The sequence below is a fragment of the Orcinus orca genome, chromosome 1, assembly GCF_937001465.1.
Source record: "Orcinus orca chromosome 1, mOrcOrc1.1, whole genome shotgun sequence".
Lineage (NCBI taxonomy): Eukaryota > Metazoa > Chordata > Mammalia > Artiodactyla > Delphinidae > Orcinus > Orcinus orca.
In genome coordinates this window covers 158,567,147-158,585,958 of record NC_064559.1, presented here as the reverse complement: position 1 = coordinate 158,585,958, position 18,812 = coordinate 158,567,147, and the positions used below count along the sequence as shown (strand labels likewise).

Here is an 18,812-nt window from a genome sequence, read left to right as displayed (position 1 = left end):
CGATGCAGGGGATGCGGGTTCGTGCCCCGGTCCGGGAAGATGCCGCGTGCCGTGGAGCGGCTGGGCCCGTGAGCCATGGCCGCTGAGCCTGCGCGTCCGGAGCCTGTGCTCAGACCCGGGAGAGGCCACAACAGTGAGAGGCCCGCGTACCGCAAAAAAAAAAAAAAAAAAAAAAAAAATGGCTGTACGTTCAATACTCTTTCTTCCATGAATTGACTTCCCAGCCTTAATACCTTCTTCGCAGGCATGTAGCTTGAGGAAAGTAAAGCAGGACTAGCCATGGGGCTGTTCACTGTGGGAAGCGAGCCAGGACGCGCCCCTGACAGGAATCCGTAGACTAAGCAGCCTTTCAGGCCTTGGCCCCGATCCCAGGAAAGAAGAGCAAGGGGCTTTCCACCTGCCCCAAGCCTCACCCGGACACCAGGCCTCTCAGGTTCCAGCCGCTGGGGCTCCGCCTCCAAAGCCGGCCGCCTCCTCTCCGCGCCTTTTCCCCGCCCCTCCCCTGACGCTCGACGGGCTCGCTCCCGCGCAGGGCACGCGGGCGGCGCACGAGCACGCGGACGCGGAAGGAAGGCCGGCAGGGCACTCCACCGCGGTGGCGAGCGCGCAGGCGCCTTCCTGGGACCCGCTGCGGCGCGAATCCCGGCGTTCCGCGGGCGGCGGGGTAAGGGGTCGGGTCACTGCTGTTCTGGGGCGCCCGGCCGGGGTGGGGAGAGACTGGGGCTGGCGGCCCGGCTCCCGGCACCGCTTCGCTCAGAGGAACGGCACGCGAGGCCTCCGCAGATCAGCCCGCAGGCTCGCTTGGGAGTCGGCTGGGGGACGCGGTGATGGTGGGGGGACCCCGGGCTGGAGCGGCTTGGCACCCTTGTTCCTGCGGTCCTGAGGGTCTGGCCCGCCGGAGAAAGGGAGAGACACATCAGGAGGGGTCCCTTTGGCGAGACGTGCTCACCTGGGTTAGCAGTAGTCCCTGGCTGTGGTGTCCACCTGGGGGAGGCACCTTTCAGGGTGAAAGGAGCAAGTTCAGCCCTGGGACGTGGACGGCAGACTTTTTTTTTTCTGTCCAGACGCACCCTCGGGGCAAAGTAGGACGGAAAACTCCTCTGCTGCCCGCGTGGCAACTTCGTGGCGCGAGGATGGGTTAGGAAGTTACTGTGCTTTGCTTTACAGATGGGAAAAGTAATAACCCTTTTTACTGTTCAAGGAGAAGAGATCGGTTAAAAGTCTCACAGAATATCTTTGACCATAAAGGACTCAGTAAAATTAGGTACTTCCCTTCACACACGAAGATCTCCATTCAGCAAATATAATACTTTATGAGTACCTGCTTTCTGCCAACATTGTTCTAAGCGCAGGGAACCCAGCCACGACTAAGGTAAGAGGATCCCTCCTTGCCTGGAGCTTATATTCTAGTTGGCAAATAAATGTAATTTCCTTTATACTTTTTAATTGGAATATAACATGTACAAGAAAATACTGTACACAAATCATAAATTGTAACTAGTTGATTTATCATTAAGTAAACACATCTTTTAACCACCACTCAAATCAGGAAGCAACATTCACAGCATCTTCTCAGAAGACCTTCCTGGAGACCTCTCCCAATCGCCATCCCCTTTCCTCCCCAAAGGTAACCTCTTTCCTGATTTCTAACACCACAGATTAGTTTTGCCTATTTATGTGCCTTTTGTAAATGGAACCATATGGTGTGCATTCTTTGGTGTCTAGCTTTTTAAACTCAAGATTATGTTTGTGAGATTGTTTCATGTTGTGTGAAAATATAATTTCTGATAGTGAAAAGAATTAGGAAGAAAATAAAAGAAGGTAACGGTACAAACAGTAAGAAGTGGAAACCTTAGTAAGGGTGGTCAGGGATGAACTTTCTGAGGGGATGACTTGAGGTATAAGATGAATGACAAAAGATTGGCCAGTGAGCTGACTTAAGAGCGTTCCAAGCAAAGGGAATAGAATTGGAAAGGAACTGAGGTATGAATGAAATGGGTAGGTTCTAGAAAGAGGGAAGACCTTGTGGGAAAGTGGGAGGAGATGAAATTGGAGAGGTAGGCAGGATCTTATGGCTGAGGTACTTGGATTTTATTCTAAGCGTAATATATTAGGCCAGGAAGAGATGTTTTTTGTTTTTTGCGGTATGCGGGCCTCTCACTGTTGTGGCCTCTCCCGTTGTGGAGCACAGGCTCCAGACGCGCAGGCTCAGTGGCCATGGCTCACAGGCCTAGCCGCTCCGCGGCATATGGGATCTTCCCGGACCGGGGCACGAACCCGTGTCCCCTGCATTGGCAGGCGTACTCTCAACCACTGCGCCACCAGGGAAGCCCAGGAAGAGATGTTTTTGATGTCCTTCAGTTTCTAACATGAGCCACTTGTGGAGGATGTGAAGGCCTACCCATTTTACTCATTAAAGAAACCCTACAAAAGTGGCAATACTTGTCACTTACTGGGGATTAGGACATGTTGGGAGACGAAATCATCTTTTGTATTGTCAGGATTTATATTAATTTAGATACATAATATGCATCCAAAAATCAGATTTAAAACACAGTTTAGAAATTAGTTATCTGTTCTCCACTCTAAAATATTCTTTTCAGGTTGTTGCTTAGCTTCTGCTTGAACCTTTCAAAGAGAAACTCCTTTCTCAAGAAGAAGCTCATTTAATTTTTGGACGGCTCTAGTTGTTAGAAAAGTTTTTCTAATATTTAATATAATATTGGTCATCAGTTCTGGATCCATACAGAACTGATAATTATCATCTGTTATCTGTTGCCTCCCTTTAAATACTCAAGCAGTTGATTTTTGTTGGTTTTTTCTCATTTAAGTGCAGAACTTTGAATTTATTTGAATTTATCCCTGTAATGATTTCTGGAGTTAGGTTTGGTCCATCATAGATGTTGTCCAAATCTTTTTGGATATGATTCTTTCATCTGTCAGCTGTTCCACCTTTGTGCTTCTTTTTAATTTTTAATTTTTTTAAATTTTTTAATTTATTTGTTTATTTTTGGCTGTGTTGGGTCTTTGTTGCTGTGCGCGGGCTTCCTCTACTTGGGGCTACTCTTTTTTTGTTGTTGTTGAGGTGTGCGGGCTTCTCACTGAGGTGGCTTCTCTTGTTGCAGAGCATGGGCTCTAGGCACACAGGCTTCAGTCGTTGTGGCTTGCGGGCTCTAGAGCGCAGGCTCAGTAGTTGTGGTGCACGGCCTCAGCTGCTCCGCGGCATGTGGGATCTTCCCAGACCAGGGCTCGAACCCATGTCCCCTGCATTGGCAGGTGGACTCCTAACCACTGCACCACCAGGGAAGCCCCATCTTTGTGCTTTTAACAAACTTGATCAGAAAAGTTCCGTGGTGGCCTAGTGGTTAGGATTCCTTGCTTTCACTGCCGGGGGCTTGGGTTCAATCCCTGGTTGGGGAACTGAGATCCCGCAAGCCACGCGGTGCAGCCAAAAAACAAAAAAACTTGATCAGCATGTTATTAGTTAAGCATTATGTTCTTTTAAAGTTTATTATGATTATTACATGTTGTGGATTATTGAGTTAACTTGTTTGTATTAGTGATTTAAATTTCCAAGATGGAATATTAGTTAAGCTGTATTTTTAAATCCAGGAATTAGCATTTGTAAAGTCAATTTTAAACTTGATATCTCAGCAGAAAATAGAGTGTTGTATTGCAATTCTGAAATATATAGTGCAATGCGTTGTTAAAAGGGGCTTTTCGAGTTAGACTAAAAAAGGATTTGAAAAGTTTATAAATGGCCTATAAACTGTGTCAAACCTGAAATCAACATCGGAAAGTGATTTAATTTTAATTTTTCCTCCTACCTTGCCTCTGTGGTAGAATTTCTAATGAACAGTGGAATGATCAAAGGTGGATGCAGTAGGAGGGAGGAAAGAAAAAGGGAATTTACATAAACCAAATTTGAATAATATAGTCACATAGCCTTATTAAATGCTTTGAGTCATTCTACCTGATTGAGATGCTAGACTTATTAGTTCTAGAGTTGTCCCTTGCTATTTTTAAGTAAGAAAATACTTTTTTGACCTGTAGGTAGAATATGCCAATTTTTCCCTAAAATTTTCATTTATATATTAATTGCATTTTTCTGAATATATGTAAATTAAATTATATCCTGTGGTTAAAACGGCCCATGATTTTTCAAATCTTTGAACTTTTAGAACCCCGACCCAATAGAGAAAAAGTAAAAAAAAAATGAAGCATGTAAGTGGTTAATTATATTTTACTGCTTTTGTATTTTCTCTTAAGAGTTGGGGCTATTCTTATTGATTCTGACAAAGGTTCATTCTCTAGAATGGAAAGTAGGTGTAGTTAGTTCAAGTATATTTTGGAAGAAAAGAAAAATCAAACTACATAAATTACTTTAGTGGAAGATTTTCTCAAGCTGAATATAAAGATAAAAGTCCTCTTTCTGTCTACACCAAAGGTAAAATCACCCCTTTGTTTATCTTTGTGGTCTTGTTTTTACCTGTAGGTAAAAATTCTCTGTTTAGAACTGACCTACTATCTACATATCTGTGTTGTTTTTCTTCACTCAGAAATATTTCCTAGTGAGAGCAGATCCTTACTATATCTTTAGATATATTGAGTCACATTTAATAGGGAGAGCTACATTTTGAGGTACATTTCCCAACTAGAGGACTAGGGGATAAGGAACTTAAAATTATCCCCTTTCCTCGATTCTCCGCCTCCGCTTCCCCCACTTCTCCATCTTTCTACTTGGTTTAATGGGTTTGTTGTTGTAGGTACTATGCTCAGCTAACTCTTGGTATCTTTTTTCTTTTTTTCTGCAGGCTACTTCTTCATAGACATAAAAATCAGTATTTGACTGGAAACAAAGCACCACTTAAAATCCTCTCAAATTCCTGATTCCAAAGAATTGATAACATTTCTCTGATCAAGAAAAGAAGTGATTGACTGCGTGTTAAAAGTATTCCAGCATTGGTCCTGTTATTTTTCCTCTCCCTAAATTTGAGAAGAAATATGGAGAAATGCTACTTGATGACAGCTGTTGTCTTACTAGGACTAACAGTACGGTGGACAGTTTCTCTTAATTCTTACTCAGGTAATGCATTTTTCGTTTAAGATAGGTAAATAATTTTTTGAATCATTTTTCTTGTTCGTTTTTTGAGGTTTTAGTTTTTGGTAATAGTTTATAGTCTTCTGACCGGGACAGAGAAGAATTTTAGGTTTTATTGGTGTAGTCAAGAAAATACACTTAAGCATCTAATTCTAATAAATAGAATTTGTATAAGAGCTAAATAGAAGCATGGGCTTTGTGATAATGATAAAACAAAGATGTGTTTTAACTGGGAAGATGACAGGTTGAGAAACAATTATCTATTAGGCATTGAAGAGAGAAATGAGCTAGTACTTCAAAGGCGGAGCAGAATCAAAAGAGGCTTTTTTGTTTGTTTAGGGTAGAGAAGGCATGTTACTACACTGAAAGGAAGAGATCAGTGGAGAATAAGATTGGGGACAATGTGAGAGAAAAGGGGGAGGAATTGATGGAGTGTGGTCCTGGAGGCTGGGGATGTGATTAAATTTAACCTTGTGAGTATTTATTTAATACTTCTCATGTTCCAGGCATTATGCTAAGTGCTAGAAATTCCAGGTGAATACTTAAATATTTAACGGCTCCAGTACTTAAAGAGTCCACATTTTAGTAGATAAGTAGTCACAATACAATGTGATAATTATAATGTTGAAGTATGTGTGAGGTTCAAAGGTAACATAGAGAAATGAGTGATCAGGATGCACTGGAGAAAACTTTTCAGAGAAGTTGATTTTTGAGTTCAAGGTTTGAAGGATGAGTTGGAATTTGCTAGGCAAATGAAATGGGGAAGATATTCTAGACAGCAGAACATGTGCAAAGACATGGTAGATGGCATGAGAGCATGGTTAGAAGTGTTTGGTATTGGATAGCATAAAAAGAAGGAATGAAAAGGATGGGGAGGGATGGCGAGAGGTTTGGCTATACAGTTAGCTCGGGAAATTATTTGTGTCTTAGAAAAATAACTTTCATTGTAATAAAAAATGATTGTAGCAAGAAGGTTGGGTGTAAAGAGACAAATGAGACAATCTTAATAATAGAAGTAAGAGCTACTCTTTTTTAAGTATTTACCAAATGCTAGACACTGAGCATTTTCCTTAATACCACACCACTGAAGATAGGTATTATCTCTAATTTACAAGTGGAAAATGAGACAACCAATAAATGACAACTGGGACTCAAATATAGTTATATTTTATTTCCAGAGTCAATGCTTTAACTCTGCTCTCTGGCCTCTGAGAAAGAAGTCTTGAACTAAGGCAGTTAGTTGAAAGATGGAGAAATGAATTTAAGGAATATTGAGGAAGTAAAATCACTTGAATGCAGCCATAGACTTGGGTTCAAATCTTAGTTCTTTCACCTGTTGGCTGCCTGATCTTGGAGAAGGTTCTTAATCTTCATGAACCTTGTGTACCTCTTCTACAAAGTATGAATATTAATATGTACTTTAACAGAGTTGTTGTGAGGACTGAGGTAATATGTATGGATTGTGCTTTATTTTTAGTAATGTAGGAATATAATCAGCACATTAGTGGTTCATAACTGTTTTCTCATTTGATCCTGACATCAGATCATTTAACTCCAAAATATTTACCGAGTGTCTGCTGTGCAGCAAAAATAGGTCTTGCTGGTGATCATATCTTTAGGTCTGGTCTTTAGGGTGACCAAGAATAATACATGGTATGTACCTGTGATATTGTGATTCATAATAAGACATATATTTGGTCTTCATCTGTGGTTTTGGCACAGAGCTCCTAAAACTGCTTGAATTTTCTAAGTGAGATGATAAAGTTGTTTTTTGTTATGTTAATGAGGTGGCTTTGGGTCCCCCACTTAAGGATGGAGGCTGGTTGCTAGGCAAACCAACCTTATGCTTAGAGGGTGGGAACTTTCAATCCCACCTCCTGATTTCTGGGGAGGGGAGGGGAAGGGTTAGAGATTGAATCATTGCCTATGGCCAGTGATTTAATTAGTTATGCTTATGTAATGAAGCCTCTATTAAAACCCAAAAGGACTGGATTTGGAGAGCTTCTGGGTTGGTGAACACGTGGAGATGCGGGTAGAGTGGCATGCCTAGAGAGGGCATGGAAGCTCTGCTCTCCTTTCCCCACATCTTGCTCTATGCATCTCTTCCATCTGGCTGTTCCCAACTTACATCCTTTTATAATAAACCAGTAATCTAGTTAAGAAAAATGTTTCTCTGAGTTCTGTGAGCCACTCTAGCAAATTGATCGAACCTAAAGAGGAGATTGTGGGTACCTCTGATCTATAGCCTGTCAGTCAGAAGTACGTGTGATAACCTGGATTTGCCATTGACACCCTGAGTTGGAGGGGGCAACCTGCAACCTGTAGGCAGTGGGTCTTGACAGTGGTGTCTGAAGTGGGTGTGGGGTGTGGGATGCAGTCTTGTAGGACTGAACCCATAACTTATAGGATCTAATGCTATCTCCAGGTAGATAGTGTCAGAATTTAGTTGAGATATAGGATACCCAGGTGGTGTCCAGAGAATTGCTTGCTGGATGTGTGTGGGAACCCCTCCCCCCGAAATGTTGTAATTGGGTCTTAGAATCACACTTTTACTTTCCTAGAGAAGTTCACAGTCTAGTGGGTAGGGCAGACATGTAGGTATATATTACATTAAAATATAGTGTGGTATAAACAAAGTAGACTGGGAGCACAAGGGACTTCTAATTCAGATGAGAAAGGCTTAGAATGCAGTAAGTTCCCTACATACGAACCTTCAAATTGTGAACTTTCAAAGATGCGGACGTGTGTTCGCCTGTCCAATCATGTAAATTAGTTCACATGACTGGCGTACCTTGTCACGTGTGTGCATCCTCTACAAGTGGTTGTGCTTTTGTGTACTTTACTGTACAGTACTGTATAGAGTACAGTAGTACAGTATCTTTATTTCAAGCCCAGGATGTCCAGAAGCAAGTGTAAAAGCAGCAGTGACATAGCTGGTACTGCTAAGAAGTGCCAGGAATTGGAGGCCCAGAGAAAGGACGAAGAGAGACAAGAGGAAGAAGAAAACTGAAGAACCGAAGAGATTCACGACGAAGGAAGTGGCAAGGGGATTTTCTTTATTTGAGGAGACAGTTAGTTTTGAGGCACAGAACCTGAACGTAGAATGGTACACGAAGGTTGCAACAGCCATTCAGAATGCAATTCAGTGCTACTGTGTCATCTATGACGAGAAAAAAAGAGCTACTGCCCAGACATCACTGGATTGTTTCTTCAAGAGGGTAGGTAGAATTGAATCCAGCAAGGAACCAGAACCTGTGCTGTCAACGTAAGGGCTGAGTGAAATTGCAGCTTGCCCTCTGTCTCCTATCACTGACGATCCTTCAGCTCTACCATCTCCCACCTCCTCTCCGTCCTCCAGTCAGTGACTCTTCTTGCCTGTTCACTCGATGCCAGCCCCTGTATGCTGGCTGTTGTACTGTACTACTGTACTTTTCAAGGTGCTGTACTGTAAGATTAAAAATGTTTTCTTTATTTTTTGTTTTCGTTTGCTTTTTATGTATTATTTGTGTGAAAAGTATTATACCTATTACAGTACAGTACAGTACTATATAGCCGATTGTGTTAGTTGGGTACCTAGGCTAACTTTGTTGGACTTAACGAACGTGCTCTCGGAATGGAACTCATTAGTGTGTAGGGGATTTGCTGTATAACATTAAAGTTTGTTCTAAAAAGGAGGGAAGAATTTTACTAGGCAGAAAAGGAGGTGAGGAGAGTACTCCAGTAAGAGGAAATAGCATGACCAAGGGATGAGAGTTCTTTGAGGTTTGGTGAGGATGTAGGTGTGACTGGAATACAGGGTGCATGGTAAGTGGAACAGTAAGAGATGGGGTGGCAGAAATAAATTTGAGGCAGACTGTGAGCTGAAGTAACGTGTGAGGGAATTATCTTTTGGGCAATAGAGGTTTTTAAGCCGGGAATTCACATAATCAGATTTGTTTTTTAAGAAGACAGCTTTAGAGGCAGCATGGTGTTTGGAGTAGAACGTGTAGAGACTGATGGTAGCATCTATGTGCAGTGGCCTCATGTATGTTTATAATGCTTATTTGAAGTTGTTATGCATAGCTGGTTTCAGTGGTCTTGGAAAGGGATGATGAGGGCCTGGACTAAGTGACTAAATTTGAGAGCCATATTAGGTAAAAATCAGCAAAATTTAATGACTAATTGTATGCAAGGATAAATAAGAAGGAAGAGTTTGAGAATGAGTCTGGTTTCTAAGTTTAGAGATACTGAGACTGAAAACTGAGAGGTAGGGCAGATTCAGTGGGGGAAGGTAATGAATTCTCTTTTGGTTATGTTAAGATTTGGGTGCATTTTAGTCATATAAAAAAGCGGGAATTTTGGGAGATGCACTTTGGCTGGGGGCACAGGAACACATAAATCCATCTTCAGCTGGTCACAGAGAACACTTTGTTATTAGAGTTAGTTTCTAGCTTCATACTCCAAATGCAGCCTGGTGGTGACCTTGGCAGGGCCAATAGCAGGACTTCTTTTTCTTGGCTAGAATCAAAGTAGACAGATCGTATTTTGTCCAATTTCTCTTTAAGCTCATGCCTAACCTCAGAGCTAGAACAAAGCAAGTGCAAGAGATGAACCAGAAATCATTTGTGCCAATTCCTAGAGCCAATTTTATGTAGGTGGTCCATTCTGAGCCTTTCTAGTATTGAGGCACTTCCCAAGTGGGAGGGTTCCTATTACTCCACATTCTTCACAGCATTTGGTAGTGTTAAACTTCTGAATTTTTGCCAGGCTGGAGTGTGTGAAATGATATTTTATTGTGATTTTAATTTTAATTTCCTTCATTGCTGAATTCATTTATTTGTTTTGAATTTCATTTCTAAAAGATTGAGCATACTTTTGTGTTTGTTAGTCATTTGTATTTCCTTCTCTGTGATATTTGCTTATGTCATTTGTACATTTATATTAGTTTTTTTCTTATGTATTCTATATTTTGTCTTTTGTTTTTTTCCTATGTGTTCTGTATTCTGGAAGCTAACCTTTGTACAAGTTGCAGATATCTTCTCCCAGGTAATGGCTTATCTTTTCACACTTTACAGTGTCTTTTGGTGAACAAGAATTTTTGACTTTAAAATAATGAAATTTACCAATCTTTTTCCTTTACGATTTGTGCTTTTGTATCTTTAAGAAATCCTTCCCTACTTCTGGGTCACAAAGATATTTTTCTAAAATTTTCTTCTAAAAATTGTAAGATTTGGGAATTCCCTGGCGGTCCAGTGGTTAGGACTCTGCGCTTTCAATGCTGAGGGCGTGGGTTCAATCCCTGGTCAGGGAACTAAGATCCTGCAAGCCGTGTTAAGTGGCCCACAAAAAAAAAAAAAAAGTAAGATTTGTTCTTCCTGTTTAAGTCTTTATCTCCTTAGAACTGAACTTTATGTATAACATGTGAGTTAGGGAGCCATTAAAAATTTTTTTTTTCACATGGATAAAAACAGTTGTTTCAGCTCGTTTATTGAATAGTCCATCCTTTCCCATAAATCTGCACTACCAGCTCTGTCTATATCAGGTTTTCATACACACAAGGGTCTGTTTCTGGCTCTCCATTCTGATCCATTGTTTCATCACTGCCATGTCTTATTACTATAATTTTACCTTGTCTTGATATGTTGTGAGGCAAGTTCTCCCACCTGATAGTTCCACTTCACTGGTGTCTGAGCTATTCTGGGCTTTTCTCTTTCATATTGTAGTAGGAAGAATTTCTTAAATGGTCCCCCAAAGATGTTCTGCCTTAATCCCCAGAACCTGTGAAAATGATGAGATCTATTTGGGAGTGATTATGTTATGTCATATGACATAATTGACTTTAAGATAGAGAGATTGCATTGGATTATCCAGGTTTGCCCACTGTAATCACATGAGACCTTAAAAGCAGAGGACTTGCTCCAGTTGACAGTAGAAGGGAACCCTGGAGAGATTCAGATCATAAGGACTCAGCACTTCTGCTGGTTTGACAATGGAGGGGGCCATGGGAGAAGGAATAGGAGTGACCTCTAGTTGCAGAGAGTAGCCCCCAGCAAGATACAGTGACCTCAGACCTGCAGCCAATCGCCTGAATGAACTTGGAACTGAATTCTTTCCCCAGGCCTCCAGGTAAGCGTCTAGACTGGCTGACACCTTATTTTGGCCTTGTGAGCCCTGAACAGAGAACCAAGTTATGCCCACCCAGACTTCTGACCTGTAGAACTATTAGATTACAAAAGAATATTGTTTTAAGCTGCTAATTTTGTAATAATTGTTATGCAGCAATAGAAAGCTAGTACACACATGTGTCCTTTTTTTTGGCTGATGGGATCTTAGTTCCCTGACCAGGGATTGAATGGCAGTGAAAGCGCCGAGTCACAACCACTGGACCATCAGGGAATTCCCCATATATGTCTTTTTTAAAAATCAGATTGTTAAAGTCCTATGAAAAACCTTGTTGGGATTTTGACTGGAATTATATTCTATACTATTGATTAATTTGGGTGGAATTGACAATCATTACCATAGTAGGTAGGGCTTCTGATTCATTAAGATGGTATGCTTCTCCATTTATTTGTTTTCTTTAATGTCTTTCAACAAAATTTTATATTTTCTACATGAAAGTCTTATACATCCTTTCTTAGATGTATTCCTAGGTGTCTTAAATATCTTCTTCCTCACCATTGTAGATGGTATCTTTTAAAAAATTGCTTTTCTAAATGCTTTTTCCAGGGGTATAAAAATGTGGTTTATTTTTTAATATTTGGTAACTTTCCTAAACTTGTAATTCTAATAATTTCTCTGAAGTATTTTTTGGATCTTCTGTGTAAAATAAAGTGATCTATGAATAATGACAGTATTATTTCTTCTTTTCTACTTCCTACCCTTTTTATTTCCTTTTTCTTGTCTTCTTAATTCTAGGACCTTATTACAGTGTTGAATAGAAGTAGTGATTCTGGCTTCTTTCTCTTGTTCCTAATTTTAATAGATGCTTTTAATTTACCATTGAGTATGTTTTTGTTCTTTCTAGCATTGCACCAACCTTGCATTCCTAGAATAACTCTCTTTGTGTTATATTATCTTTTTTTTAAAGTATATTGATAGATTTGGCTTATTAATTTTTTATTTATGATTTTAGCATCCATGCTTACAAATAAAATTGGCCTGCAATTTTACTTCCTTAAAATGCCTTTGTCAGATTTGTTATCAAGGATGTGCTAGCCACATAAAATGAATTAGGGAGTATACCCTCTTTCCTAAAACTGGAATAGTACTCAAGACTGGAATTGTTTTTGGTTTAAAATATATATTCTCCAGTTTAACAGTCTGCATATATCCATTTACTTAATATCCGTTGTTTTGATTCAAATTTTTTATATTCTTACTGATTTTTGCCCAGTTGATCTACCAGTTATTGAGAGAGCTGCAGTTTCTTTTCGTAGTTCTGTCAATTTTTGTTGGAATATTTTGAATCTATATTATTAGGTGATTTAGAATATTTTTCCTTGTGACTTGAATTTCATGACATCATTGTCATGTCCCTGTTTACTTACAGTAATGCTTTTGTCTTAAAGTCTATTTCCTGTAAAATTAATATAGCTTTACTAGTTTTCTTTAGGTTAATTTTTGCTTGGTATATCTATTCTCTTACCCTCTACCTCTGAATCCCTGTGATTTAAATATGTCTAACCAATTCCCCTCCCTAATTCCATTTTCTCTCCCCTACTGATTTGGAAGCTATACTTTATTTTGTTCTTTCAGGACTTACTCTGGAGATTTTCACATACATATTTAACTTAACAAAACCTAAAATTCATATTTATATCCTCTTTTTGAACAACACTAGGACCTTAGAATGTTTTAACTCTAGTTACAGATCTTCACCTCCTGCCTCAAATTAAAACGGTATTATTGCCTAGGATTTCAGTGCTTTCATGATTTTAGATGTTAGTCACTGTTATTTTATACAATTTATAGTTACCCAGTTTTACCCTCATTTTCTTTTTACCCTTCCTTCTTACATAGTACATCTTCCTTTGAGATCATTTTCTTTCTTCCTGGGAGGTATTTTTTGGGAGGTATTTTTTTTTTTAGTGAGAGTCTGTTGCTGGCAAACTCCATTTTTGTCTGAAAATACCTTTATTTTGCTCTTTGTTGTAAAGTTTTTCTGGGTATGGAATTCTGTATTGACAGTTATTTTCTGTTAATACTTTGAAAATCTTCTCTCATTGTTTTTTAGTTTCTGTTGCTTATGTTCAGACATCAGCTGTCATTTTAATTGTTATTCCTTAGTAGGTGATTTGTCTTTTCTCTCTTGCTGCAATTTCACTATGGTATATCTACATGTGAATATTAAAAATTTTATCTTAGGATTTTTTGGGATTTCTGACTAAGGAATGGTACCTTGTGTCTGTTTAGAAACTGCTCAGCCAACTGTCTCTTTTCATACTTTTTCTTCCTTGTAGAACTCTGGTTAGATAAATGTTATATCTTTGTTCTTTTAACCATTCAGCAGGTGTGTGTAGGACACTCACTTTATGCCAAGGGTAGGTGATATAGCAGAGAATAAAATAGACAACAGTTTCTTCACCTCATTGACTTCATAATTTTGTTATCTCTTCAGATATTGCATCTCTCTCATTTCTATTCTCCTTGTTCAAACTATGTTGGGTCTTTTCATTCTCTCTATACCTCATAATTGCTTGTCTTTCCCTTCTCATAGTTTCTTCATACTGCTTTCTGTATAATCATCAGATCTGTCTTCCTGTTCATTACTTTTCTCTTTAGCTGTGTTTAATCTGTTTTTTTTAACCTGTCTATTGAGTTTTCAAATTTCAACTATTACATTTTTAATTTCCAGAACTTCTACCTGTTTCCTTTTCAGATCTTTTTGATCATTTCTGAAGATCTCTTGTTCTTCAACATACTCTTAATGTCTTCTCTTATATCTTTAAACATACTAAACATGCTTATTTTATATTACCTATCAGAAAATTCTAATACCTGCAGTCTGATTTCATAGTTTGTTGTTGACTCTTGCTTATGTTATCTTGTTTCTTCATGAGTTTAGTGATTTTTTAAAATTGTGAGCTCATGTTACTTAGAACTTTTATCTGTGGGAATTCTTTGAGGCCTCAGTTTACTGTGTATTTCTCCACAGAGGGTTTGGGTTGCCTCCTCCCAGGCACCTGGGGCACTTTTAACAAAAGTCAAAGTGAATTCTCATCTTAAGATTCCTTTGGCAAATACTTGATGTAAATTCAGGCCTCAAACTGGGTGAGTGCAGGCTTATGGTTAGGAATTTTTGGGAGACTTCTTTTTTCCTGTAATACCAAGAGCCAAGGCAGAGATAAATACTATCTTCACCATCTCCTCAGAGGCTTTGTATTTTTAATCCTAGTAGAGATTTTTCTGACATTGAATTCCTACTTGTTCAAGTACTCAGGCTTTGCCTCCTTACTTATGGCATAGAGCTTTTCAGTACCTAGGGTATAGGCCACCAAAGATCATTGGATTCCCTCAGGACAAATGCTTACTCTTCTGGGTCTACGCTTTTTTTGTTGTTTCTGGCCTCTAAGGAATTCTCTTATTTTGCTGCTGATTCAGCCATATATTAAAATTGTACATGTATAATATATAAAATAAATAATTAAAAAATACATACTTTTCCTGTATTGGAGGTGTTCTTCTGACCTTCTGAGTCTGCCATGTTGCTGGAAAATAGTTTCATCTGTATTTTTTAAAGCTCACAGGTTATTCTGATTTTTACAAAAGGTTGATAGAGATGATGGTTGAAGCCACAGAGTTGGGAGCATCTGTAGTACAGAAGAAAACGGGTTTAACCACTGATCATCTTCACAGAGAAGGGGTAATGATTAAAGGAGACTGAGAAGAAATCATGTAACATTAGAGCCCAGAGAAGTTATTATCCTGGAAGCTGGGGAATTAGAGAATTTTAAGAAATAAGGACTGGCCAACAGTGTCAAGTTCTAGACATGTCAAGTAGAATGAAAATTTAAAATAGACAAAGGATCACTAGGATGCCATTGTGAGCTTCCTAACTACCAGACCATAATGGACTAAATGGGAGTTAATAAGTGGACATAGCAACTTTTAGGAAGTTTGTTAGTGAATGGAAGGAGGGAGTTAATTGGTAGCTGGAATGGAATAAAGGAGTGCTGAGGAAAAGCCCAGTTAAAAGTTGTCATATGAAATATGTAATTTGTGTTACCTTTGCTTTCAATCCATAACTGGTCCTTTGGATAGTCATTCCCTTTTCTTACTTCAGGCTGTATTACTCCTGATCATTATTTAGTTTGCAATCCTATGTCTTCTAATTTTCCTTTAGTCTTCTAATTTTGACAGATATATTATTTTCTTTGCACTCTTTATCTCAAGAGAAAGTTAAATTAATATCAGGGTATAGAGTTAAATAATTTAAAAAAAATCACACCATTTCAGTATTACTAGTGTACATAATCAAATGCTTAATGGGAATCAAGTAGAGGACAACATGCATATATAATACTTTTCTATCCCTGTGGCTTACATACATTACTTATTCTAACATTTCTCTCCTAAAGTCTGAGTTTACTCAGTTACTTCCCTCATCTGAAAACAGGACTCCTGTTACTTATTTTATTTTATTTTATTTATTTATTTATTTATTTATTTATTTGCTGCGGGCTTTCTCTAGTTGCTGCGAGCGGGGTCTACTCTTCGTTGTGGTGCGCGGGCTTCTCCTTGCGGTGGCTTGTCTTGTTGCAGAGCATGGGCTCTAGGTGCACGGGCTTCAGTAGTTGTGACATGCAGGCTCAGTAGTTGTGGCACACGGGCTTAGTTGCTCTGTGGCATGTGAGATCTTCCCGGAGCAGGGCTCAAACCTGTGTCCCCTGCATTGGCAGGCGGATTCTTAACCACTGCGCCACCAGGAAAGTCCTGTTACTTATTTTAGACCTTACTCTTAACAGTATAGAGTTTACTTAAAAAACTAAAAATAGAGTTACTGTATGATCCAGTGATCCCACTCCTGGGCGTATATCTGGCGAAAACTATAATTTGAAAAGATACATGCACCCCAGTGTTCATTGCAGTAGTATATACGATGGAAGGAACCTAAATGTCCATTGACAGATGAATGGTTAAAGAATATGTACAATAGACTATTACTCAGTCAAAAAAAGAATGAAATAATGCTGTTTGCAGCGACATGGATGGACCTAGAGATTATCGTACTAAGTGAAGTAAGCCTGACAGACAAATATCATGATATTGCTTGTATATGGAATCTAAAAAAAATGATACAAATGAACCTACTTATGAAACAGAAATAGACTCACAGACATAGAAAACAAATTTGTGGTTACCAAAGGGGAAAGGGAGAGGAGGGATAAATTAGGAGTTTGGGATTAACATACACACTACTATATATATATAAAATAGATAACCAACAAGGACCTACTGTATAGCACAGGGACCTATACTAAATATCTTGCGATAATCTATAAGGGAAAAGAATTTTTAAAAGCATAGATATATATGTATGTATAAGTGAATCACTTTGCTGTATACCTGAAACTAACACCTCATTGTACATCAACTATACTTCAAAAACAAAAAAGTTAAACCTTACTCTTAAATTGTCTTCTAAGAAAGTCAACAGAACAAGAGTATTTTTGGATCACTATGTAAGAGGAGTATTGTTATTGCATATTAAAATATTTGTAGCATCTTTTGTAGGTGGTTGTTATATATTTTTGTCATTTTTCAGATAAGAAAAATAAAAATGCTAAATACTAAGAAAAATGGTAATTCTGTCAGAGTTCTCAACTCCATCGTAAACAGTGTGACATTTAGTGTTCACGTGTGACGAACTTCTATATCAGAGGAGGCTGGGAGGATTACTGAATGAGTGTAACATCTGTGACTCCGTTGAGATTTTTTTCCCTCTATTAATTAAAATACTTATTTTGGTTATAATTTGCTTTTAACATGCTTATTTTAGTTTGCTTTCTGTTTTTCTTGTTTTAAGATTGTAATTAGGAAGCACTGGAGTGAGGAAGCTCAGGTGAGCTTGGTTAGTATTAGTCCGTTATTTCTTCTTTTGAAATGCACATACTGTATAGTTTCTCAGCTTACCCATTGTTATTTGTAATGTTTCTTCTCACTCACTAAGAATATATAAAAGGGGGATTATTATGGGAAATTTTAACCAAATTCTCTTCCCTTAGAATGTTTAAAGTTTCAATGTAAAGGCAATTAGTATGTATTGTTATCAAAGAAACTACTTGTTTTTTAAATTCTAACATAATTGTGAATAGTTCAGCAATTAATAAAATGAACATTTAAGTGGTGCTTAAGCCCATTTTCCTAAGAATGAGACAAAATTGAAGCTTTGTAAATGTGCATTAATACGTTTTCTTTATGTAATTCTGAATCTCATGTAAATGAATTTGTAGAATTAATCACAGTAGAAGGAATCCATTTTGCCCTTCCCAAGTGAAGCTCCCATAGGTACAGTTGGGTTGGTCTTCTGGGTTGCTTTAAGGGCACTTTAGCAGTTTTAAAAACTTAAGTACTAATTTCATAGCCAGTGTCAGCTGCATTTATTGAAGTAGGTCAGACTCTGGATAGAAACTTGTTTCTCAACCCTGAAGAGAGTCATTATCCACTCTTCTCTTTGTTAGAGAATGGTAATAAATCCTTCCACACTGACCCCAAGTCTAGAGCAATTTCAGAAAATCTAGATAGTTGGATTTTTTCAGGTGTAGGAAACTACTTAAGGTCCTCTATGACTTAAGTAGTTTCCTATGCCCACTGTATAGGTATTATCCCAGTGGGCCAAAAACAAGCAAACAAAAGCAAAAGAAAAAAAATAAAAATCAATTCCTTTCTCCCTGTAGATAGCAGCTGTACTACCAAAAAGAGAAACTACCCCCACAGCACACACACATCTATAAAGTGCACGCGTAAAGATGCAGTTAATTCAGCGGGAAATTATTTTCCTTCTTTAAAAAAATTGTAAGTTAATCCCCCCCTCCTGTTCAGTTAACTGAGCAAGTTTTAACTGAAAGTATGTACTATATGCCTAGCAATATGTTTCCTGTGAACTCTGGAAAAATCACATTCTATGTCCACTGGAATTAAAATTCTTATTTGGGTAGCTATTAGAAAATAGTATAATCATGTGACAAAATATATGATACTGAAAATATAAGTATTATGAGAAGTCAATAATTTTCCTTTTTAAAATCTACTTAACTATTTTGATTTCTACATTTTTTCACATGCTGTATATTAAACAGAAGGAGGAGATATAGCTCTGAGATACTGTGGTAATGGGTTTTCAATTCACTAAACAATTGATATATTTCAAGTTTGGTATTTATTTCTTGTTATGGCTATTGTCTTCTGTTTCCTATTCAAATCATGGCTCTACTGTTTACTCTCTGACAAGGACACAGGTATTGAGATTTAACGCCGGTGGGTTTGAATGTTACTAGCTGTGTCTTATTGGCTGTGTGACACTGGGCAAGTTATTTTAAAATTTCAGGGTCTCAGTCTCCTCATCAGTAAAATGCTGGTAAAATCATAGGTTGCAGATCAAATGAGTTACATCTAAAGCTCTTGGCATTTTATTTTGCTCTTAAGTACTTAATAAAGTTTTCACTACTGCAGTTGCTAATAATTCTTTTTCCTTAATCACTCTGACAATCCCTAGCCTAATATGAAGAAA

At 38.4% G+C, this 18,812-nt stretch overlaps 1 protein-coding gene across 2 annotated transcripts in view; it reads left to right on the top strand.

The window, feature by feature from the left end:
- The first annotated feature begins 519 nt into the window (after nt 1-519).
- The window catches only part of ALG6 (ALG6 alpha-1,3-glucosyltransferase), a 60,149-nt gene continuing 41,856 nt past the window's right edge, over nt 520-18,812 (top strand). Inside the window, exons 1-3 of one of the 2 annotated variants that reach the window (XM_033409005.2) lie at nt 744-1,372; nt 4,815-5,086; nt 10,091-10,126. In XM_033409005.2, the coding sequence (XP_033264896.1) occupies nt 5,005-5,086; nt 10,091-10,126 (118 nt within the window). In that variant the 5' untranslated portion in view covers nt 744-1,372; nt 4,815-5,004. Of the gene's footprint in view, nt 665-743; nt 1,373-4,814; nt 5,087-10,090; nt 10,127-18,812 lie in introns of those variants that run through there. The other variant, XM_033409008.2, reaches the window with a different exon arrangement.